Here is a 23,798-nt window from a genome sequence, read left to right as displayed (position 1 = left end):
GATTATGGTGTTTTAGGAAAAATGTGTCACTTTTCTTATAATTAACTAACTTATCTAACTTTTTTAATCTAATCAAATTAGTTAAATGGGTCTTATATTAAGGACCGGAGGAGTATTATATATCACTTCATACTTCGTTTATTTTGTTTTCATCATTTTATATTTTTGCATGTCTACTGTACATATATCACATATTTTTATTTCATCTGTTGTTTTGATTAAGACAGGCAAACTCATTCTCCACTAATACGTATATGCACGCTTGTATTATTACTATCATTTTAATGTCTCTTCCTTTTGCATATTCTTATTCTTTCCCCTGAGTAGTAAGACCCTCTATTATTTGTAGTGGTATTGTTAGTTCTAATAATATATACACACATATATATATATATATATATAACATTGAAAGAAAATCAACATAATATTAAAAACAACCACACTCTTCTCTAGCGTGCAAATGAATGCAGGGAATAAAGCATCGGGTAAATTCACAAAAGGGGGAGGGGAATGGATTTTTGAGTTCGTTGAATGAACATGTAGAGTTATTTATATAAAGAGGAATGCTTGCGAGTGTTGAAATAAGAGAATCATTATGGAAACTTATTGACAACAACAATAATGTCCATTTATACTGTTAAATATTTAAGAAAAATATCAAAAAAAATAACTGTTAAATTTTAAAATTCTGAATAAAAAATTACTAAAAAATATGTTGTTATTTGTCTTTCTAATATGATCTTTTTTTTAACCAGTATAGTAACTAATATTAATTTAAAATTTTAAAATTCGATGATTTGGGGCAAAACGGAGAAAAGACAGCTTGGAATTTGGATTTCTTTAATCCAGGAATGCTGCTCTTGGTCCCTTCATTATGACGGCCAATCTTCAACGGCGTTGTAGAAAAGCCATATCCTTGGTCAACGTCTGCTTTCCCTCACCTGAGATCTAGAATTTCAACAGAGCAACCCTCAAGCTTCCCCGGTTGCCGTGAGCCTGTGGCCATGTCCATGGAGCTTCCACCGTCCTTCAAGGGGCATGTGGTGGCCCTGCCTTTCCCCACCAGAGGGCACGTCAATCCCTTAATCAATCTCTGCAAATTTCTCGCTTCGAGACGGCCCTGCGATGTTATCATTACCTTTGTCGTCACCCAAGAGTGGCTCGGCTTCATCCAATCCTATCCTAAGCCCCACACTATCCGCTTCGCCACCATCCCCAACGTCATCCCCTTGGACTCCCAAATCCTCGACGATGTTCCTTCTTTCACGGAAGCCGTCGCCACCAAGATGAGACCTGCGCTCGAGCAGCTTCTCGATCAGCTTCATCCGAAGGTTACTGCGATCGTCTCTGATGCTGAGCTGGCCACAAACCTTAGGAATATTCCGGTGGCTCTGTTGTGGACCATGTTGGCGTCGTTCTTTGAAACTTTCCGTCAGTTGGATATCTTGGCCCCGCACCTGACCCTCTTTTGTCGGTTCATCTTTTGGGCAATGTATCCTACCCTGCCTACACCTTGCTAGTTTTATTAGAAGTTACAGTATTTTTTAACGCAAAAACCGTTATTGTTGCCATCAATTATTATATCCTGTGACGTTTAATTTTTCAGCTGAACAGTAGTTTAGGAATATTGAGGCTCTTGACTTCATCGATAACGAGTTATTGGTTCAGATGAGCGAGCTCAGCACATTAAGGTACTTCTCCCTCACAGCTCACTGATCTGCAAAAGCTACTTCGTGAAAGCGATCTCCATTTTTTGAAGATTGCCCTGAATTTCACACCAGGATTGGGCAAAACTGATTGTCTCCTCCTCAATACCATCCAAGAGCTAGAGGCCGAACGAATAAATTATCTAAAAGCTATACTCCCCTTTCGTCTCTATCCCATAGGCCCTGCCATACCTTTTATGGAGCTCGATTCATCCGCCAGTAACGTTGACCATATAACAACATGGCTAGATTGTCAGCCAAATTTGTCAGTACTGTACATTTCTAAGGGTAGTTCGTTTTCCATGTCTCGTCCCCAGATGGAAGAGCTTGCTTCAGCTCTGAAAACCTGTGAGATTCGTTTTCTGTGGGTGGGTCGTTCAGATGCAGAGTGGCTGAAAGAGAAATGTGGAGATAATGGTCTGGTGGTGCCATGGTGTGACCAGTTAAAGGTGTTGTGCCATGCTTCCATTGCCGGATTTTGGAGCCATTGTGGGTGGAATTCCATTCTGGAAGCATGCTTCGCAGGCGTGCCAATACTGGGATTCCCTGTGTTTTTGGATCAGTTCTCGAACTGCAGGCATATTGCAGAAGTGTGGAAGAATGGGAGGAAGGTGGGTGGTGATAGATCAGAGGATTTGGTAACTGAAGAAGAAATATTGGAAGTGGCTAAGATGGTGGCGGATGTGGAGAACGATGAATGGAAGAAGATTAAAGAGAAAGCAAAAGATCTGAAGGCGTTATTTCGCGGAGCGATTGCCAGAGGAGGTTCGTCTGACATGAATATGAATGCCTTTGTGGAGACATCGTCGAGGGATAAAGATGTGTATTTTGACGTTCATGTCAACCAGTCTTGATATAAAAATTGCAACGGGAAAGCGCTACGAGAAAGTCTCATCCGGGACTTGTTAGCTTTTATCTATAAACGAATGCAAATCAATGATGAAAAATTATTACCTAAAAAGCGCATTAAAAAGCTTGGCATCCGTATATGGATGTCAATTTAGCGTGAAGCAGTAACACTCAATCCATTTGAAGTTTAATTTTAAGCATCTAGGAAACTTGTAAATCTAGAATTTGATCGTTATTTAATTTTACCTGTATATAGTCAAAAATTGCTGGTAAACTATAATATATATTAATATATTGTAGAAAACCTTTTAAGCTTTTAACAGAACAAATGAACAATTGAGATTAAATTTGCATTTGCTTTAGACTTTGTTCTTATAATATTACTTCATACATCAATGTTTGTGTTTTTTTTAAAAAAAATTTTATACTACCTCCGGTCCTTAATAGAAGACCTTATTTGATTTTTATTTTGATCATAAATATAAGACCTCAATCCATTTTGCCTCTTATATTTATATTTTTTTTCCAAATAGTCTTTCTCACAATGGTAGTTCTAGCTAATATACTATATTAACAAGGATATTTTTTTAATCTCCTCAAATTAGTCAATTAGCTCTTATAATTAGAACTGAAAATAGTATTTCTGCATATATGCTATACATGCTTACCATGAGCATATTTACAGAAATCAAAACAAAATTTTTTTCACATACTTATTTTTTACATTGTAAATTGTGGTTAAGAAGATTATTTTTAATGACTTGAATCACCATTCCAAAACAAGCTCCCATTCTTTACCAATACGAAAGCATGTTTTTTAAATTATTTTATTATTACTATCACTTGTACGTCTTTTTTCGGTTCAAATTCTTATTCTTTTCCTTTAGTCGTAAAATCAACATATATCAAAACAGCCATATTCTTCTCAAGTAGTCAAATGAATTTAGGAATAAAACATTGGGTGAATTCGCAAGGGAAAAAAGAGGCTAATGATGGCACAGTCATTTGTACCAAAAAAAAAAAGCTTTAAGGTGTTGAAAAAAGTCATTTTATGTAATCATGATTGCTACTGAAAGCTGACTATTGTCTATTGTATCCTATTATTACTAAAATTATCTGAGACCTTTATATATTAAAAAAAAATCTGAGCCTTAAATTCAGTTGTTGTTTAGATGATTGTAGTAGTTGTGCCTGGGTTTGCTTTGTTACGTCTCGTGAACTTTTTTATGAATTGGCTCGTAGGGTGCGGTGCTATCAACTCTGTCTATAGGATGCTTCTCTGTTTTAATAAAATACAATGGACTATTTCATAAAAAAAAAAAAAGCAAGCTCATCATTAACAACAATAATAATTCTATTCGTGTTATTAAATAGTTATTGCTCCCATGATCTACCATATACTCTTCACAATGTGAATTTAATTTAAACACGAAAACCCTAATGACAAATATCCATTCCATCCCAGACTTCTGAACCCCATTGCTGCCTTCCACTCTTGGGGTTCAGGGTAATTAGTTATTACCTCTTACCTCCGGTCTTAATTAAAAGAGTTAGTCGACTAGTTTGAGAGGATTAAGGAAAGAAGTTAAATTAGTTACTTGTCATAAATAGGTGTTGTCTTTCCTAAAATATCCTTACTAATCAAGTGTATTTACTAGAACTACTATTGTTAGAAAGACTATCTTGAAAAAAAGATGTATAAATATTAGAGATAAAGTGGATTAGAGTTTTATATTTATTATCAAAATAAAAATCAAATAAAACGTTATATTAAGAGGAGGAGATAGTATTATCCAAATTGAGCCGCATCACAAACTCGAATGTTAACGCGGCTGGACCATATGTACCATTTCCATGTTGGGGAATTAATTAGATGTTTTTTTAAGGCCAATGGTGAATGGACAGCTTAATTGGATTTATCAGCTTATTTTATCGGAGAACGATGCTGTCCTGATCCCTCCAATCCCCATGCCATATAGCCTCGGTCAACGTCTGCTTCCCCATCACCTGTATGTATTGTCTCACGCTCGTCTCAGATCTACATCCACATCCTGCCATTTCAACATATTACCAAGCTGCTGTGAGTCTGACTATATGTCCATGGAGCTTCCACCCTCTTTCAAGGGCCATGTGGTGGCCCTGCCTTTCCCCACCCGAGGCCACGTCAACCCCTTGATCCACCTCTGCAAATTTCTCTCTTCAAGACGACCCACTGACGTTCTCATCACCTTCGTCGTCACCCAAGAGTGGCTCGGCTTCATCCAATCTTACCCCAAGCCACGCACCATTCGTTTCGCCACCATTCCCAACGTCATCCCCTTGGATGCCCACATCCTTGACGATAATGCTTCTTTCACCGAAGCCGTTGCCACCGAGATGAGACCTGGGTTCGAGCAGCTTCTCGATCAGCTTCAGCCGCCGGTTACCGCTATCGTCTCTGATGCTGAGTTGGCGTGGCCAGCCGCCGTGGCGAACCTTAGGAATATTCCGGTGGCCCTGTTATGGACAATGTCGGCGTCGTTCTTCGAAACTTTCCGTCAGCTGGATATCTTGACCCCCGCCCCTGACCGGCTTTTGTCGGTTCATCTTTTGGGTGTCCTTCACCTCACTTGTTTCGTTAACTTATTATATCTTTTTCAAAAAAGAAAAAGCTTTATGTTTTTCACCTGAAAAGTTGTTTAGGAATTTCTGGCTAAAATCTATTGACTTTTTGATAATGATACAGATGAGCAAGCTGAGCGCATTGCGCAGCTCTGTTCGTCACAGCTCACCGATCTGCGAAAGCTGCTTCGTGAAAGCGATCTCAGGTTTTTGAAGATTGCCCTGAATTGCATCCCCAGATTAGCCAAAACTGATTATCTCCTCCTGAATACGATCCAAGAGCTAGAGGCCGAACAAATAAATTATCTAAAAGCTATACTCCCCTTTGGCGTCTATCCCATAGGCCCTGCCATACCTTTTATGGAACTCGATTCATCGACCATTACCGTTGACCATATAATAAAGTGGCTAGATTCCCAGCCAAATTTGTCGGTGTTGTACATTTCTATGGGTAGTTCGTTTTCCATGTCTCGTCCGCAGATGGAAGAGCTTGCTTCGGCTCTGAAAACCAGTGAGATTCGTTTTCTGTGGGCGGGTCGTTCAGATGCAGGGTGGCTTAAAGAGAAATGCGGGGATAATGGTCTGGTGGTGCCATGATGTGACCAGTTAAGGGTGTTGTGCCGTGCTGCCATTGCCGGATTCTGGAGCCATTGCGGGTGGAATTCAACTCTGGAAGCATGCTTTGCCGGTGTGCCAATACTAGGATTTCCTGTGTTTCTGGATCAGTCTTCGAACTGCAGGCATATTGCAGAAGTGTGGAAGAATGGGAGGAAGGTGGGTGGTGAGAGATCAGAGGATTTGGTAAGGAAAGAAGAAATATTGAAAGAGGTTAAGATGGTGGTGGATGTTGAGAATGAGGAATGGAAGAAGATTAGAGAAAAAGCAAAAGAACTAAAGGTGTTATTTCGCGGAGCGATTGCCAAAGCAGGTTCGTCTGACATGAACATGGATGCCTTTGTGAGAGACATGTTTTAGGTGTCCAATACTTGAAGGAGATCTGAGGAATAAGGCCTGGATAGTTGCCACTGCCACTATATATATCCCACAGGTTCATGCATTTGCCCCAGTAAAACACGCGCACACGACTGGGATGTAGATTTGTATTTTGATCTCTTGTCAAAACAAGTTCTTGTGCAAGTGTGCTTTTAGTGAGTATTCATATAAATTAGCAATATTAATGCTGATTAGCCGCGTAAAAACAGCGCAGAGAAATATTCCCGCGGAGGTTTATTAATTTACGAACTCTATCGATAGTAGAACACAAAATAATAATATAAAAATAAAAATAAAAATTATAACCTAAAAAGTGCATAAAAATTTGTTATCCTTGTATGAGAGGGGATTCAATGAGAAGCAGTATAAGACGTAATAAGGATAGTGAGAGAAAGTAGAAATTCGGGAAAAAAAAATTGGAATTTAGTATGGTTGATAATAAGGGTATTATTGGGAATTACTTAAGTTTATGATAAATTTAATATTTTTTAATTATTTTTATTGACACATATAAATCAGTTAAAAATATCTTATATTATAGATATGGGGGACTATTATATCCTAGGCTCACATAAATTGTACAATATTATACTACTCCTCTGATCCTTAATATAAGATTCATTTAACTAGTTTGATTAGATTAAGAAAGTTAGGTAAGTTAGTTAATTATAAGAAAAGTGACACATTTTTCCTAAAACACCATAATCATCTTTCTTAATACCCCCTCTCCCTCTTCCACTTGATTATGGTTGAGAGAGCATCCATAGGGGTAATTTAGAGAAAACTGATAAATATGAGAAATAGGTCTTATATTTAGGACCAAAACCAACTCAACAATCGAGTCCTATATTAAGGACTGGAGGAGTATTACATAGTCAAAAATTGTGGTAAGACTACGAAATAAATAAATACATAATAAAATATTTTTTGAACCTTTAAGGAAACAAATGAACGATATGATATATATAGACCAACTACGAGTTTGCTCAGCATTACTGTCTCTCTTTGATCTAAATGTTCACCTTTATTTTTACAGATAATATTTACATCAACTTTTTTATATTTATTATATCAAATTTTTTTAATCAAACATAACTATGTGTTTTATTTTTAAAATATTAATATTTAACTATAAATTTATATGAAAAAAAATACATGATCCTATGATTAAAAAAGTTGAGATATAAAAAATTTGAAGTAAATGTTTTCCTATCTTTACCACTCAAACACCCTGGTTTTTTTTTTGTTTTTTTAAAATGGGAAAGATATTAATTACTTGAATTTCACTGGGCTGATGCATTTATAAAATAATTTTATAAAGATGTATTTTAAGGAGTTTATTTTTCTCAGAGACAAAACATTATTTCACATCTTACAAAATTATGTTAAAATCAGGAAGCCATAAGTTTCCAAACTAACAGAAAATTTTATTTTTAAAAAAGCTTTCGTGTGAGTTGAGGTTAAAGTTTAAACCCAATTTAATCCTCCATTTGGTAATGAGTTTTGATATCCTGATGTTATATTGTAAGATGGCAGGTTCAATTTTTCTTGGTCCAAGGGAAACAATGATAATAAATTGAATAAACGAAAAATTGAACAAATATAAATCAAATCAATTATTACAAAGCATTTCATTCGCTGTTATGTCAAGATCTTGTCTAATAGAATCACATAAACGTAAAAATATATAGTTAAAATTACTTAAAAATTCTTATTAAAAAAGATATAGTCATGAATGACATATTTGATCAGCTCAAAAAAAAAAATGAATGACATATTTGAAAAAACTAATAAATAATTTATTAATCTTGTAAAAGATTTATATTAAATATTATCTGGGTGCTTAATATAAAAACTAGTTGATTGATTTGAGTAAATTAAAAAAATTAGTTAAGTTAATTATTTGTAATAAATAGGCATTGTCTTTCTTAAAATATTATTGCTAATCAAATGTACTGACTAGAACTATCATTATCATAAAAACTATTTTAAGACAAAATTGATAAATATGAGAGATATGAAATTAAGATTTTATATTTATGATCAAAATAAAAATCAAACGAATTTTTATATCAAGAATAGGAGGGGTGCCGCTGATTTTTTTTTCCCCCCCAAAGCAACTGTTAAAAAGCTCATTGAAAGCATGTGGCGAAAAGAATTAGTTACTGAGCTAGTATTATAATGAGCTGGAACGGATGGTTGATGTCGAAAGAAATAGACGGATCAGATTTATTTGATCCCGAAATGCGTTTCACATATCTCCACTCGCCATTGATACGGTGCCATGTCCGTGGGCAACCTCTGTTTTCTTTCTCCGGTATTTTCTGTATTATATTTGTTCTAGATCTCAACAAATTAGGTAAACCCCAGCTTCATTAGTTGTTGGGAGTATGTCCATGGAAGGTCCGCCGCGTGTGAAGGGGCATGTGGTGGCTCTGCCTTTCCCGACCAGAGGGCAAGTCAACCCCATGATGAACCTCTGCAAATTTATCGCTTCAAGAAGAAACAATGAGGTTCTCATCACCTTCGTCGTCACCCAAGAGTGGCTCGGCTTCATCCAATCTTACTCCAAGCCGGACACTATCCGCTATGCCACCATCCCCAACGTCATCCCTTTGGACGGCCAGATGCTCGACGATGTTCCTGGTTTCACCGAAGCCGTCGCCACCAAGATGAGAACTGCATTCGAGCAGCTTCTCGATCGACTCGAGCCGCCTGTTACTGCTATCGTCTCTGATGCTGAATTGCCTTGGCCAGCTCCTGTGGGAAACTCTAGGAATATTCCGGTGGCTCTGTTATGGACGATGCCGGCATCGTTCTTTGAAATGTTCCGTCAGCTGTATATCTTGGCTCCTGGCCCTGACAGGCGTTTGTCGGTTGATCTTTTGGGTAATGTATCCTATACCACCCTAGTTTCATTGTTTACCTAAACAGTACGTAGTTTAGGACTTCTTTTGCTTTCGACTTCATATAACGAGCCTGTGATGCAGATGAGCAACGTGAGCATGTTCAGCGCATCTCTTCGTCGCAGCTCACTGATCTACGCAAGCTACTCCGCGAAAGCGATCTCAGGTTTTTGGAGATGTCCCTGGATTGCATTCCAGGATTAGCCAAAACTGATTGGCTCCTTCTCAATACGATCCAAGAATTAGAGGCGGAACAAATAAATCATCTAAAAGCTATATTCCCCTTTCCTGTCTATCCCATAGGCCCCGCCATACCTTTTATGGAACTTCAACCACCAAATAATTCATCGACGACGACCAATAACGCTGACCATATATTAAAGTGGCTAGATTGTCAGCCAAGTTTGTCAGTACTGTACATCTCTATGGGTAGTTTCATTTCAATGTCTCAGCCCCAGATGGAAGAAGTTGCTTCAGCTCTGAAAACCAGCGGGATTCGTTTTCTGTGGGTGGGTCGTTCAGACGCAAAATGGCTGCAAGAGAAATGTGGGGATAAGGGTGTGGTGGTGTCATGGTGTGACCAATTGAAGGTGTTGTGCCATGCTTCCGTTGCCGGATTCTGGAGCCATTGTGGATGGAATTCAACTCTGGAAGCATGCTTCGCAGGTGTGCCAATCCTGGGATTTCCTATGTTTCTGGATCAGTTCTCGAATTGCAGGCATATTGCGGAAGTGTGGAAGAATGGATGGAAGGTGGGTGGTGAGAGATCAGAGGACTTTGTAACGAAAGAAGACATACTGAAAGTGCTCAAGATGTTGATGGACGTTGAGAATGAGGAAGGGAAGAAGATTAGAGAGAAAGCAAAAGAAGTAAAGGCGTTTTTTCGCAGAGCAATTGCCAACGGAGGTTCGTCCGACATCAACATGGATGTTTTCGTGAAAGACGTGATTTAGGAAAATTATATATTTATTATATTAATTAATATTAATAGTATTAATAGTGGAGAGCAAGCTATTGTGAGAAGTCTAATTTTTCCTAGGATTAACCCTTTTGTTGGTAGAATTGTATTATGCCACCTCTTACCTCTTATCCTTTATCCTTAATGGTATCTATTATAATTAATGATTAATATAAGAGCTAGTTTGATCATAAACATAAGATTTTAATTTATTTTGTCTCTAATATTCGTTTATTTTGTCAAAATAATCTTTATTACAATTACACATATTAAATATTTCATTGAGTAGTAGTTTTAATTAATACATATGATTAGTAACGGTATATTAGGAAAGAAAATATATATTTACTATAAATAATTAATTTAACTAATTTTGTTAATCTTCCTAAATTAATTAATTAGGTTCTACATTAAGAATTGAGTTAATAATTTGAAGAGATAAAAAAAATTAGCTAAATTGATTATCTATAATTAATGTGTTCGACCTCTAAATTATCTTATTTAATTATACACATTAAAACTATTCTTTAGTAAAAAAATTTATAATTAATAGAAATATTACAGAGAATTGAACGTAAGCAGTATTTATAAGCTCCTAGTGAAAATCCTTAATAAATAAAGTAGTCTCTTTTTTTATTTTCACCTAACAAATTTGCATGGAAAACACAGAAAAGACACGCAGAACGAAACCAGATGCTTTATTCGGTCCAGCTGCACTTCTGTCCAGAAGGGCAGTTGGGTTTGACGGTGTGTTAGGTAATTTGGTCGCAGTTGTTTCGCTTTTTTATTTTTAGTGTACAGATCCTCATTTAAAAAAAAAAAAAGAGCAGGTCGGTTTGTACGGGGTGACGTGTACATATGTGGACCGTCGATGGAAAATACAGCTAAGATTTTTTTTAAACGCCTCGTACACCGTGCGGGTGGATCTCCATGCATGGAACTCGAATCCGAATCCGGATCTACAGCGACATCGGGGAAACGCCAAACTAATTGCTCCACAAATTACAAATTGGCATCAACCGAACATCTTGTCGTCTAGATGACAGGTTCAGTTTTTATTGGACCAGGGGAAAAGAGTGAGGACAAGTTTAAATTACAAAATTACAAAATGTAAGACGGAGAAAATGTTCAAATTTACATTAAATTAGGAGACGTAGATATATGCGACCACCGCTAGCCCACGACTTCATACGTGTGTGTATATATATAGATATGTCTTGTATGAAAAAAGAAATCACTGGAAAAATACATGAAAAAAGTATTCATGTGCCACTTCCGGTCCTATTTATGTAAAACATTTAGAGGAGAGTTTTTATTGTTGTTTTTAGAAAATATCATGTGAATATTCTACCATAATGGATATTAAGAATTTTAATGAATTTGAAAAAAAATTATATTAAAAAATATTCCTTATGAAACTCAGGATGCATTAGTTTGGGTCAAGCTTTTATTGGCCTTTTTATAAGACGCCACATTTGTATGTTTTTATTTCATCCCTATTCAACATCGACAGTTTGGCTAAAAGAAGAGAGTCACAAGAAAGTAATCACTTTAAAATATAACATAAATTCTATCTATTTACGTTTATCAAAAAATTAGTTAATATCAGTTTAAAATAATAAATATGTAAGATTTATATATTTTTTCAAATATGCACTTATTAATTAAAAGAGAGTAACGACGGGTTGAGCTGCCTGACTCTTAACTCGTAGCCAACTGGTTTTAAAATTATATGGGTACGGGTTAGTCCATGTCCGCGACTGTCTTGTTCAAACCCGTTGTTAAACAGGTTGGTTTTAATGAGCGGGTTTTTGCTAGTTTTGGGAATCCGTTTAAGATAAAGAATTTTAAAACCTGTTTAAACTTGAATACATTGAAATATTATCTCATATTCTTATTCTTACTAAACATTTTCAGCTTAAAGACAAGAAATAACTCAAGTAAGCTGTAAATAAATAACTAATTAAACCATTAATCATAACATAATATAATAATAATATCATAGCCATTAACCAATCAAATTTCAAGCTAAGGTCTTAGATTCTTAAAATTAAAAGTTCAAACTTCAAACTTCAAAAAAGCAAACCATAAAACAGAATAACATTCACTAATCAAAGTCAATACTCTATAACAACATTTTTTACCCTATGTCTCCCTCCTCCTCCTCCTTCTTTTTTTTTTAAATAATAAATGCTAAATTGGAGGGCACAGGCCACAGGCAGCCCATATTTATACCCATAGCCTATCTATTTATTATTGAAACCTCCTCATTTAAGCCTGTCCTTTTATTTCATTTTTTGGACAGGCTCAAATGGGCCCAATCCTTATGGGTTGTGGGCAAGATGGTAGGGTTGCGGATTGCTTGCTCACCCATATTATTAATAAAAAAAATAAGTAAGAAATGTAATAAATAAATTAAAGAGAAAAAAGAATAGGGAAAATGACAATAAAATACCACTTGAATTCTAAAAGGACAAATAAGGGACCTGAATAAGCAAAATGACAAATAAGGCACTGGGTACCAATCTGGAATTCATATTTTCGGCCAAAAGACCAAAACGCCCTGATGAATGCGGGAAGACCGAAAGCTGAAAGTGAGAAAAAGGAGAGAGGAAGACCGACGCAGTGAGAGAAAGGAGAGAGGAAGACCGACGCTGATGAAATGCGGGAAGAAGGAAAGAAGAATGTTGGAAATGCTATTATCTTACTCCTTCGCATCACCATTCTGTAGAGATTGTTGATTTTGGTTGTGGGAAAGAGGATTTGTAGTGAGAGAAGGAGTGAACCGAAGCGGAAATCAGCAAGCAATTACGTAACGTAACTGCTGTGATGTGCCTGCTGGTTTTTGGTAAATCCCATTACGTGAATGGTAAATTTCACTATACATGTAGTTAATTATGAATTTTACAAAATACATATTGTGATTTACAACTTTTGTAGTGAAAGTGACTACTTTGTTAATGGGTTTTGCAACCTGTTTTCAGGAGATAAACAACTTGTTTGTAAAAACTAATAAAAGTGACAACTTTTGTAGTCACGTTGAATTAACTGGTTGCAAAAGCCATTTAAGAAGTGGTCATTTTCACTATAAAAGTTGTAATATCACTGTGTATTTTGTAAAATTCAGCGTCAAATTTTATTGATTTTTAGAAACAAGTTGCTCATCCCCTGAAAAGAGGTTGCAAAACTCATTTAAGAAGTGGTCATTTTCACTATAAAAGTTGTAAATATCACTGTGTGTTTTGTAAAATTCAGCATCAAATTTTATTGATTTTTAGAAACAAGTTGCTCATCTCCTGAAAAGAGGTTGCAAAACTCATTTAAGAAGTGGTAATTTTCACTACAAAATTGTAAATATCACTGTGTGTTTTGTAAAATTCAGCATGGAATTTTATTGGTTTTTAGAAACAAGTTGCTCATCCCCTGAAAAGATGTTGCAAAACTCATTTAAGAAGTGGTAATTTTCACTACAAAAGTTGTAAATATCACTCTATGTTTTGTAAAATTCAGCATGGAATTTTATTGGTTTTTAGAAACAAGTTGCCAATTCCTTGAAAAGAGGTTGCAAAACTCATTTAAGAAGTGGTAATTTTCACTACGAAAGTTGTAAATCTCACTATGTGTTTGTCAAATTTAGTAGGAAATTTTATTAGTTTTTAGAAACAAGCTGCCCATCCCTGAAAACAAGTTACAAAACCCATTGAATAAGTGGTCATTTTTACTACGGAAGTTGTAAATCCCACTATACGTTTTGTCAAATTTAGCGTGAAATTTTATTAGTTTTTACAAACAAGTTGTTTATCTCCTGAAAACAGGTTGCAAAATCCATTAACAAAGTAGTCACTTTCACTACAAAAGTTATAAATCACAATATGTATTTTGTAAAATTCATAATTAACTACATGTATAGTGAAATTTACCATTCACGTAATGGGATTTACCAAAAACCAGCAGGCACATCACAGCAGTTACGTTACGTAATTGCTTGCTGATTTCCGCTTCGGTTCACTCCCTCTCTCACTACAAATCCTCTTTCCCACAACCAAAATCACAATCTCTACAGAATGGTGATGCGAAGGAGTAAGATAATAGCATTTCCAACATTCTTCTTTCCTTCTTCCCGCATTTCATCAGCGTCGGTCTTCCTCTCTCCTTTCTCTCACTGCGTCGGTCTTCCTCTCTCCTTTCTCTCACTTTCAGCTTTCGGTCTTCCCGCATTCATCAGGGCGTTTTGGTCTTTTGGCCGAAAATATTAATTCCAGATTGGTTCCCAGTGACCTCCTTGTCATTTTGCTTATTCAGGTCCCTTATTTGTCCTTTTAGAATTCAAGTGGTATTTTATTGTCATTTTCCCAAAAGAAATATAGAGGTAGAATTAAAAGAAAACTCATTAAATATTTAAACAAAAGTGAATATTATTTTATAAAAAAAATCAAGCCCCTCCAACAAAATTTAGGTTATATTTTAAACCACATAGAGTATAACACTTTCGTTAGAAACCAGTTTCAGATTATGAGCACTCTAAACTCATTAGATCTGGATCATTTATATTTGATTTAAACCGTCCAAATTAAAATATTTATTAATTATTTTTAAATAGAAAAAATTATTTTTTGAAAAAAATGATAGTTAAAAAATTATCTCTATTTTATATTCTATACATGTTAAAATAATTATTTTGAATAAAAAAAATAAAAATTAAATCCGGACTATTTCAGATGAGATATAGACATTTCAGATATAATAAGTTTAAGGTGCTTATTAAAGTGATAAACACTCATTCTTTTTTTGAAGATGTACTTAATACGAATAAGGTAGGAAATTTTTAAGTTTTTAGACGGAGTTAGTTTTTTTTTTTAAATTTTTATTAGTCAAGATGAAAGATGATGAAAGTAACTTCTTCTAAATGATGGACAGGAATAGGTTGGCATTATTAATGTTGATGTTGGTATAAACCTAGCCAGTAGTCACAGGAGAGAGAGCGCAAAGAAATTCTCAAACGGAGGCTTATTGATTTATGGACTCTATCTTTGAAGTAAATGAATGCAAATTGATAATGAAGAATACCTGGCCTAATAATTAGTGAAAAATAAAGGAGCGGACCATTAACTTGGAGTCGCGCCTATGCCTCTTCATTTTTCAACTCTTGTTCTTACGGCGAGCGTGGGGTGACGTGGCCATATCTGGAGCGTCGATTAGAACAAAAAAAAAAAAACACACAGCTAAGTTTCTTCTTGACGCCAAGCCCAGAAACAGCACCGCCATATTCCTGGTCAACCCCTGCCTTCTCTTGCCCGTATTCATCTGGCCTTAGATCTGGAATTTCAGCAAATTTAAGTAAACCCAAGCTTCAGTATCTTTTGTGAATACGTCCATGGAAGTTCCACCATGCGTGAAGGGGCATGTGGTGGCCCTGCCATTCCCCACGAGAAGCCTAATCAACCCCATGATGAACCTCTGCAAATTTCTCGCTTCAAGAAGACCCAATGAGGTTTTTATCACCTTCGTTGTCACTGAAGAGTGGCTCGGCTACATCGAAGCTTACCCCAAGCCCCACACTATTCGCGTCGCCACCATCCCCGACCTCATTCCTTCGGACGGCCAAACGGTCCACGACGTTCCTGGTTTCATTGAAGCCATTGCGACGAAGATGAGACCTGCATTCGAGCAGCTTCTAGATAAACTTGAGTCGCCGGTTACTGCTATCGTCGGTGATGCTAATTTGGTCTGGCCAGCCGCTGTGGCGAACCTTAGGAACATTCCGGTGGCTCTGTTATGGACGATGTCAGCGTCGTGCTTCGAATCGTACCGTCAGCTCGATATCTTGGCCCCTGGTCCTGACCGTTGTTTATCGGTTCATCTTTTGGGTAATGTATCCTGCATGGCTACATGACACTTTGCTTCATTAAACTTAATAAGTTATAGTATTTTGAAAAAAAGAAACGTTATTGTCATCACCAATCCCTGCATTCTACGACGTTTAATTGTTAGCTAAGCAGTAGCTCAGGAATTTTTGGCTACATATTGACTTCATCCATGACGTGTTATCGATACAGATGGGCAAGCTGAGCACATTCAGCGGATCCCTTCCTCACAGCTCACTGATCTACGAAAGCTACTCCACGAAAGCGATTTCAGGTTTTTGAAGATGTCCCTGGATTGCATTTCAGGATTAGCCAAAACTGATTGTCTCCTCCTCAATACGATCCAAGAGCTAGAGGCCGAACAAATAAATTACCTAAAAGCTATAGTCCCCTTTCGTGTCTATCCCGTAGGCCCTGCCATTCCTTTTATGGAACTCGAACCACCAAATGATTCTTCCACCAATAACGTTGACCATATATTAAAGTGGCTAGATTGTCAGCCAAATTTTTCAGTGTTGTACATTTCTATGGGTAGTTTCCTTTCAATGTCTCGGCCCCAGATGGAAGAACTTGCTTCAGCTTTAAAAGCCAGTGGGATTCGTTTTCTGTGGGTGGGTCGTTCAGACGCAGAGTGGCTGAAAGAGAAATGTGGGGATAAGGGTCTGGTGGTTCCATGGTGCGACCAATTGAAGGTGTTGTGCCACAGTAGTATTGCGGGATTTTGGAGCCATTGTGGATGGAATTCAACGATGGAAGCTTGCTTTGCAGGCGTGCCGATCCTGGGATTTCCTCTGTTTCTGGATCAATTCTCGACTTGCAGGCATATTGCACAGGTGTGGAAGAATGGATGGAAGGTGGGTGGTAAGAAATCAGAGGACTTTGTGACGAAGGAAGAAATATTGAAAGTAGTTCAGATGGTGATGGATGTTGAGAATGAGGAAGGGACGAAAATCAGAGAAAAGGCGAAAGAACTGAAGGCGATGTTTCGCAGAGCAATTGCCAAAGCTGGTTCGTCTGACATGAACATGGATGCTTTTGTGGAAGACATGTTTTAAGTGCCCAGGTAGATCTGTGGAAGTAGGAGACCTGGCTATATGTGGTTGCCACTGTGTACCCCACGACTTCATGCATTCGTCTAGTATGAAAAAAATAATCACTTATTTGGGATGTAGATTTGCATTTTGAACTCCTGTTTATTGACGTTCTTATGCAATCGCGTTTTTAGCTACTATTCATATAAATTAGTATTATTAATAAGCTGATTAGCCGCCGGAAAAAGCACGGAGGTTTATTAATAAGAAAGTTGGGGGAAATGTTCCTCATTATTATTAATCCATATGTACTCTATCCATAAACAAAGAATACAAATATCAATGAAATATTATAGCCTAAAAAGTACATGAAAAGTGTGTTATCCGTAAATGAGTGAAGGTTCAGTAAAAAGCCGTACAAGAGCTAATATGTTATATTGTTCTAACTCATCGATTCAGAATTTTGTTTTTTTTTTTTGTTGACCGGGATTCAGAATTCATCGTTACATAATCTTAATGTAGTTGAAAATCGTGGTAATTAAGAATACAAAATAAATAAATACACCGTAGAAATTTCGTTGATCCTTTAACCAAAAAATGAACAATATAAGAGAAGATTAACTATGAGTTTGCGCCAGATTGTTGTCTCCTCTCGTTTATCTAAACCTTCCGTCTATTTTTCACCACGTAGTTTTCTCAGTCAAACAAGAAGTGCATAATCTACTATATTCCTTTTTTTCTTTTTTTCTTTTAACCACTCTCACACGCGCTAACTTTACTGCAAGAAAGAAAACAAAAAAGCAAAAAAAAAAAAAACCCATCTCCTTTGGAAAATGTTCTTGCAACCTCCCTGATGAGAAGTGCAAGGGTAGTCTCTAAACTTGCGGGTCTTGGTTATTGTACGTTTATATATATAAAGTTTCATTCAAAAGAATATATTTACCTTAACACAAATAATAATTTTACATCTTACAGGTATTTTTATAAAAAATTATGTTCAAAAACAAAAGGCCACAATATTTTAAAATCACAAAAAAGAGTTTTCTTGAAAAGGTTTTCATATGATTTTAAGAATCATGTGGATTAAATTGGGGTAGCCCTAATCAAAACAGCACTAAAAATCACCCCCAAACGAGGCCCAGCGTCAATTTTCAAGGAGCAAAGTGACCCTTTAGGACCTAAAGGGGAATAACGATCCACGTCGTGGTCGAATTGGAGCTTGGAAACTGGCAATACGGGGAACTTACGTCCCCACCTCACAATAGTGCTTGGCCATATTACTATTCTTATAGGATCCAGTCATTTCTCATTTCAAAGACTCTGAAGAATCCGCCTTCCTTCTCCTCCACGCCCTCTTCTCTTCATCAGCTGCTGAACACTAGATCCAGTGAGCAGCAAACCTCAATGGAAGCCGCCTGTCATGTGCTTGCCATGCCCTATCCGGCTCGGGGCCGCATAAACCCTTTGCTCAACTTCTGCAAATTGCTGATCGCCAACAACACTCGTATCCTCGTCACCTTTGTCCTCACCGAGGAATGGCTTGGTTTCATTCGCTCCGATAATGCTGCGCCTGCTAATATACGCTTCGCCACGATACCAAATGTGATTCCGTCGGAGCTGGTTCGCGGAGCCGACCAAATCGGCTTCATGGAAGCTATTATGACCAACATGGAAGCCCCATTTGAGCAGCTTCTAGATCGGCTTGAGCCGCTGCCTACGATCATCGTGCACGATACTCTCTTGTTCTGGGTAGTTGGCGTCGGAAATAGAAGAAATATCACTCTGGCGTCGTTTTGGACCATGTCAGCGTCGGTTTTCTCAGTGCTTCACCATAACCACCTCCTGGAGCAAAATTCTCATTACCCACTACATTTGTCGGGTGAGGACAAGATATCAAATTCTTCCTATTTCTTTCAATAGGAAACTAAATTTCACGTATTCATCTATTTGTCTTTAACTAATTTGGAACAGAAAACGGTGACAAACGAGTGGATTATATTCCTGGAATTCCACCTACTCGTTTGGCAGATTTTCCTCTCAAGGACGAAAGCTCGCGCACCCAGCGACTTGTGGATCTTACAAGGAAAGGTGTTTTATGGACCCCGAAAGCACAATATCTCGTTTGCTTCAATATATGAACTTGAGCCTCAAGCCATTGACGCCCTTAAATCAGAGTTATCTTTGCCCATTTACACCATCGGCCCTGCCATACCTTGTTTCAGTACTGGAGATAAAACCAATTTGAACGTCAACAGCAACACCACCACCGCAAGCCATGGCTACTTACAGTGGCTGGACAACCAACCCAACAACTCTGTTCTATACATCTCACAAGGGAGCCACTTCTCCGTTTCAAAGGCTCAAATTGACGAGATTGCTTCTGGTTTGCGTGAAAGTGGAGCGCGATTTCTCTGGGTAGCAAGAAGAGAGGCTTCTAAGTTGAAGGAGATTTGTGGGGACAAGGGGTTGGTTGTGGAATGGTGTGACCAGTTGAAAGTGTTGACTCATCCGGCAATAGGAGGCTTTTGGACGCACTGTGGGTGGAATTCGACAAAAGAAGGGATTTTTGCGGGCGTTCCGTTTCTGACGTTGCCAATCATAATGGACCAGGGCTTGGACAGTGCAATGATAGTAGAGTGGTGGAAGGTGGGGCGGAGGGTGAAGGACGACGTCAAAGTAGACAGTGTGGTGAAAAAAGATGAAGTTGCGGGGCTTCTGAAAAGGCTTATGAATGCGGAAAGTGAGGAAGGAAGAGACGTGAGGAAAAGAGCCAAAGAGCTTCAGCGCATGTTTCACCGTGCGATTGCAGATGGTGGCTCTGCTCAAAATGATTTCAATGCCTTTGTTAGGGAGATTACGAATATTTCGAGATAATTTTAACTTCATTTCGGTGGGGATGGGTCCTGATGAACCGGGCTTTGTGTTTGGTATGTGCTGGGAAATTCTATGTATTGATTTAAAATTCTTGCATTAAAAGTCAAACCACAAGAAATGCCATGTACGGTATTAATCAGTGGTTCATGACATTGAATCTGGAATTGTCCAACTCAAAAAAAGTTTATTGGAGATTTCCCAACGGCACGCCGTTAATGGAATATGGTCACATTGAACGGCAGGCAATAATTCTAGTTGGGCCTCATCATCTTGCCACCCGCGATGGTGAGGAAACATTGATGATGATGAGAATGACGGATTTGATTTGAGCACGCATGAGATTGAAAGATGAGAAGGAATGCGTCCTTGATTGGGTTTTTACTTTTTAGGTCGGTTTACGTGCCTTTCAAGCGCCCAGCGGGACCGCAACTTCCATTAGAGCTTTACCATTGTCACAAGTAATAAATTTTAAGTACCACTTCTCTAGTATTCTCTAATTTCATAAACTCTTTCTGGTTCTCGATATAAAACCTAATTTTTAAGTTAGTTTTAATCCTAGATATAAGATCTATTTTTTATACTTATTAATTTTTTTCTAAATTACTCCTATAGATATTCTCTCAATCATAATTAAGTAGAAGAAGGAGATGAGATATTAAGAAAGATGATTATGGTGTTTTAGGAAAAATGTGTCACTTTTCTTATAATTAACTAACTTACCTAACTTCCTTAATCTAATTAAATTAGTTAAATGGGTCTTATATTAAAAACTGGAAAAGTACATAGGTTTAATCTTAGGTAATAAGTAATCTCTTATACTAAATTTTTTCCAGTCCTTAATATAAGGCCCATTTAAATAATTTGATTAGATTAAGAAAGTTAGGTAAGTTAGTTAATTATAAGAAATGTGACACATTTTTTCTAAAACATTATAATCATCTTTCTTAATACCCCCTCTCCCTCTTCTACTTGATTATGGTTGAGGGAGTATCCATAAGTAATTTAGAGAAAATTGATAAATATGAGAAATAGATCTTATATTTAGAACCAAAACTAACTTAATAATTAGGTCATATATTAAGGATCGGGGGAGTACTCTTTTATTAAATTTTTTTAATCCTAATCCTAATCCTAATTTCTATCTTTAATTTTCAATGCTTTCAGGAAGACACCACTCGAATGGTTCACACTTCACACATTAATTTTTACTACTATTATATACTACTTCTGATTTTAATTATAAAAGTTAATTGACTAATTTGAGGAGATTAAGAAAAAAAGTTAAGTTAGTTATTTATAATAAATAAGTATTATCTTTCCTAAAATATTTCTGCTAATCAAGTGTATTTACTAGAATTATCATTGTTAAAAAGAGTACTTTAGGAAAAAATACATAAATATGAGAGACAAAGTGGATTAGAGTTTTATATTTAAGGGGTGTTTGGATAAAAACAAAATCATGGTTTTAGAAGTGCTTTTACGGTATACGAAATAAATATGTGAAGAAATTTATCTCGTTTTATAAAAAAATTTTCTAAAAAATGATTATGGGATTACTCAAACACTCTTTTTAGTATCAAAATAAAAGTTAAATAAAATAAACAGCAGAGGTAGTAATATACTCCTCCGGTCCTTAATATAGGATTCAATTCTTGAGTTGGTTTTGGTTCTAAATATAAGACTCATTTCTCATATTTATCAATTTTCTCTAAATTACCCCTATGGATACTCTCTCAACCATAATCAAATAGAAGAGGGGAAGGGATATTAGAAAGATGATTATGGTGTTTTAGGAAAAATGTGTCACTTTTCTTATAATTAACTAACTTACCTAACTTCCCTAATCTAATCAAATTAGTTAAATGGGTCTTATATAAGGACAGGAGGAGTATATCAAAATTGCGGTGACAAGGGCGTACACAGTAACTTTCAGCGATGAATTTTATAGTCGTGGGAGTCCTCGGCCAAAGGCTAAAGAATGAAATCTTTTGCGCCAACGATCTTTCAACATCTCGAAAGTCCGTGTTACTTTTTCACTCCTCGGATTTTTCTTGGGATGGTTCTTCTGGGCTTTTAGCCTTCCTGGCTTTGCTTTCTTTGATTCTTTCACGGCGCCCGCTGCTGCTACTCCACTTTCAGCTTTATTCATCCGGATCTTCCAATGGATCCTCCGTCACCCATGGAAGGCCACGTGGTGGTCATGCCCTACCCAGGCCGAGGCCACATCAACCCCTTGATGCATCTCTGCAACATCCTCTTGTCCAAGAACAGCCACATCCTCTTCACCTTCGTCGTCACCGAAGAATGGCACGGCTTCATTGGATCCGACCCGATGCCCCGCAACATCCGGCTCAGGACCATACCCAATGTCATCCCCTCCGAGCGCGGTCGTGGAAACGACATGGTCGCCTTCCTTGACGCTGTCATGACCAAGATGGAGGCTCCGTTTGAACACCTACTGGATCGGCTCCACCCACCGCCGACGTGCATCGTACACGACAGCTACTTGTTCTGGGTGGTCGGCGTCGGCATCCGCAGGAATATTCCAGTAGCGTCTTTTTTCCCCATGTCGGCGTCGTTCTTCTCCGTCATCTGCCATTATCGTCTTTTCGAGCAAAACGGACACTACCCTGTCAATTTGTCGGGTAAGAATCCTATTCTACGTGATCTCGCATAAACCTCATCTACGTGAAATTCAAACTGTTTTTCAGGGTTAAATATGTATTTTCCTCCTTTGTGTTAATTTTTTTTTTTAAAAAAATCACTTCATCTGTTCTTCCCTTATATTCTTGCTGAGTATCACTGCCTTTTTATTACATTGTCGACCTACTTAAAATTTTACATTGGTTTGACTCCTTGGAGTTCTCACATTCCAAGTATTTTAGTAAACCAGACCCGTACGTTACATGGAATTTGGAAAATGATGGCCAGTGTAAGAGTAAGTCGATACTGATAGTTAGATAAATTATTACTTTCGGTCCTAATTATAAGAACTAGTTAACTACTTTGAGGAAATTAAAAAAGTAAGTTGAGTTAGTTATTGTTTTTAAATAGGTGTTGTTTTCTTAAAATATCTTTACTAATCAAGTGTATTGACTAGAAAACTAAAAAGGCTATTTAAAAAAAAAAATATAAATATAAGAAACAAAGTAGATTAAGGTCTATATTTAATTACTAAAATAAAAATTAAAAAAATCTCATATTAAAGACCGATGATTGTATTTTGATTCGAATTGGCAAGCTAAGTGACTGGAACAGAGCTAGACACAGCAACTGGCAGAACTACGACATTATTCGTTTCATATTATCTTTTGTAAAGCGCCAAAGGCCACCCTTTCCTTGAGACCACGTCCACATTTGGAGAATATTAATTAACTATTTGCCTGCTCTAAACAGAAAATGGCGATGAACGTGTGGATTACATTCCAGGGCTTTCCTCAACACGTTTGGCGGATTTTCCACTCAATGATGGCAGTTGGCAAAGCCGGAAAATGTTGCACTGGGTTCATAAAGTCGCTCAATGGGCGCTCAAAGCTCAGTATCTGCTGTTCCCTTCTATTCTCGAGCTTGAATCTCAGGTCATCCATGCCCTAAAAGCAGTTTCTTCGATCCCAATTTACACCATTGGCCCCGTTATACCTTATCTCACTCTTAAACACAATCCCTCTTCAAGCATCGCCAACCATGATAGTGACCACAGCTACATCAAGTGGCTGGACAGCCAACCCTCTGGTTCTGTCCTGTACATCTCTCAGGGCAGCTTTCTCTCTGCCTCAACGGCTCAGCTTGAAGAAATCGTTGCTGGTTTGCGAGCTAGTGGGGTTCGATTCCTGTGGATAGCGCGAGAAGAGAGTTTGAAGTTGAATGAGACTTGTGGGGATCTGGGTTTGGTATTGCCATGGTGCGACCAATTGAGAGTACTGTCGCATCCTGCGATAGGAGGGTTCTGGAGTCATTGTGGGTGGAATTCTACAAGAGAAGGTGCCTCGTCGGGGGTGTTCCTTTTCTTGCTTTCC

The 23,798-nt window shown here is 37.3% G+C and overlaps 7 protein-coding genes and 1 pseudogene across 7 annotated transcripts; all 8 read left to right on the top strand.

Annotated features, from left to right (window-relative positions):
• Positions 1 to 1,004: 1,004 nt before the first annotated feature.
• Positions 1,005 to 2,560, top strand: LOC114748239 (UDP-glycosyltransferase 87A1-like). Its single transcript, XM_028936603.1, has 2 exons — positions 1,005 to 1,431; positions 1,782 to 2,560. Exons 1-2 carry the CDS (start codon positions 1,005 to 1,007, stop codon positions 2,558 to 2,560), a joined length of 1,206 nt encoding a protein of 401 aa, XP_028792436.1.
• A 1,885-nt stretch (positions 2,561 to 4,445) lies between these two features.
• Positions 4,446 to 6,131, top strand: LOC114748238 (UDP-glycosyltransferase 87A1-like). Its single transcript, XM_028936602.1, has 3 exons — positions 4,446 to 5,148; positions 5,281 to 5,736; positions 5,860 to 6,131. Exons 1-3 carry the CDS (start codon positions 4,446 to 4,448, stop codon positions 6,129 to 6,131), a joined length of 1,431 nt encoding a protein of 476 aa, XP_028792435.1.
• Positions 6,132 to 8,457: 2,326 nt separating this feature from the next.
• LOC114748237 (UDP-glycosyltransferase 87A2-like) lies at positions 8,458 to 9,079 on the top strand. Its single transcript, XM_028936601.1, has one exon. It carries the CDS (start codon positions 8,540 to 8,542, stop codon positions 9,077 to 9,079), a length of 540 nt encoding a protein of 179 aa, XP_028792434.1. The 5' UTR covers positions 8,458 to 8,539.
• LOC114748248 (UDP-glycosyltransferase 87A2-like) lies at positions 9,020 to 10,132 on the top strand. Its single transcript, XM_028936608.1, has 2 exons — positions 9,020 to 9,038; positions 9,140 to 10,132. The coding sequence occupies exon 2, from the start codon at positions 9,232 to 9,234 to the stop codon at positions 10,006 to 10,008; it is 777 nt and encodes a 258-aa protein (XP_028792441.1). The 5' UTR covers positions 9,020 to 9,038; positions 9,140 to 9,231; the 3' UTR covers positions 10,009 to 10,132.
• Positions 10,133 to 15,375: 5,243 nt separating this feature from the next.
• Positions 15,376 to 15,906, top strand: LOC114748236 (UDP-glycosyltransferase 87A2-like). The gene has a single exon (XM_028936599.1). It carries the CDS (start codon positions 15,388 to 15,390, stop codon positions 15,904 to 15,906), a length of 519 nt encoding a protein of 172 aa, XP_028792432.1. The 5' UTR covers positions 15,376 to 15,387.
• A 194-nt stretch (positions 15,907 to 16,100) lies between these two features.
• On the top strand, positions 16,101 to 17,134 carry LOC114748249 (UDP-glycosyltransferase 87A2-like). Its single transcript, XM_028936609.1, has one exon. The coding sequence runs from the start codon at positions 16,162 to 16,164 to the stop codon at positions 16,930 to 16,932; it is 771 nt and encodes a 256-aa protein (XP_028792442.1). The 5' UTR covers positions 16,101 to 16,161; the 3' UTR covers positions 16,933 to 17,134.
• An 838-nt stretch (positions 17,135 to 17,972) lies between these two features.
• LOC114748247 (UDP-glycosyltransferase 87A1-like) lies at positions 17,973 to 19,918 on the top strand (annotated as a pseudogene).
• A 1,821-nt stretch (positions 19,919 to 21,739) lies between these two features.
• Positions 21,740 to 23,777, top strand: LOC114748231 (UDP-glycosyltransferase 87A1; the record flags this gene model as incomplete). Its single annotated transcript, XM_028936594.1, has 2 exons — positions 21,740 to 22,427; positions 23,179 to 23,777. Coding segments are annotated over exons 1-2 (1,083 nt in total), but the record flags the coding sequence as incomplete, so codon positions are not given.
• Between the last annotated feature and the right edge of the window lie 21 nt (positions 23,778 to 23,798).

This window comes from Neltuma alba, unplaced genomic scaffold (genome assembly GCF_004799145.2).
Source record: "Neltuma alba isolate B1F8T4 unplaced genomic scaffold, ASM479914v2 tig00005660_pilon, whole genome shotgun sequence".
Classification (NCBI taxonomy): Eukaryota; Viridiplantae; Streptophyta; class Magnoliopsida; order Fabales; family Fabaceae; genus Neltuma; species Neltuma alba.
Note: the sequence above shows the minus strand (reverse complement) of the source record. Positions and strands in the feature narration are given on the sequence as shown.

Excerpts from the sequence above, each read along its gene's own strand:
- LOC114748239 (XM_028936603.1), top strand. The coding sequence starts at position 1,005 with ATGTCCATGGAGCTTCCACCGTCCTTCAAGGGGCATGTGGTGGCCCTG. Across the intron at positions 1,432-1,781 it reads GTCGTTCTTTGAAACTTTCC|GATTGGGCAAAACTGATTGT; the intron begins GTCAGTTGGATA and ends ATTTCACACCAG.
- LOC114748238 (XM_028936602.1), top strand. The coding sequence starts at position 4,446 with ATGGTGAATGGACAGCTTAATTGGATTTATCAGCTTATTTTATCGGAG. Across the intron at positions 5,149-5,280 it reads TTTGTCGGTTCATCTTTTGG|ATGAGCAAGCTGAGCGCATT; the intron begins GTGTCCTTCACC and ends ATAATGATACAG. Across the intron at positions 5,737-5,859 it reads AGAGAAATGCGGGGATAATG|GATTTCCTGTGTTTCTGGAT; the intron begins GTCTGGTGGTGC and ends TGCCAATACTAG.
- LOC114748237 (XM_028936601.1), top strand. The coding sequence starts at position 8,540 with ATGTCCATGGAAGGTCCGCCGCGTGTGAAGGGGCATGTGGTGGCTCTG.
- LOC114748248 (XM_028936608.1), top strand. The coding sequence starts at position 9,232 with ATGTCCCTGGATTGCATTCCAGGATTAGCCAAAACTGATTGGCTCCTT.
- LOC114748236 (XM_028936599.1), top strand. The coding sequence starts at position 15,388 with ATGGAAGTTCCACCATGCGTGAAGGGGCATGTGGTGGCCCTGCCATTC.
- LOC114748249 (XM_028936609.1), top strand. The coding sequence starts at position 16,162 with ATGTCCCTGGATTGCATTTCAGGATTAGCCAAAACTGATTGTCTCCTC.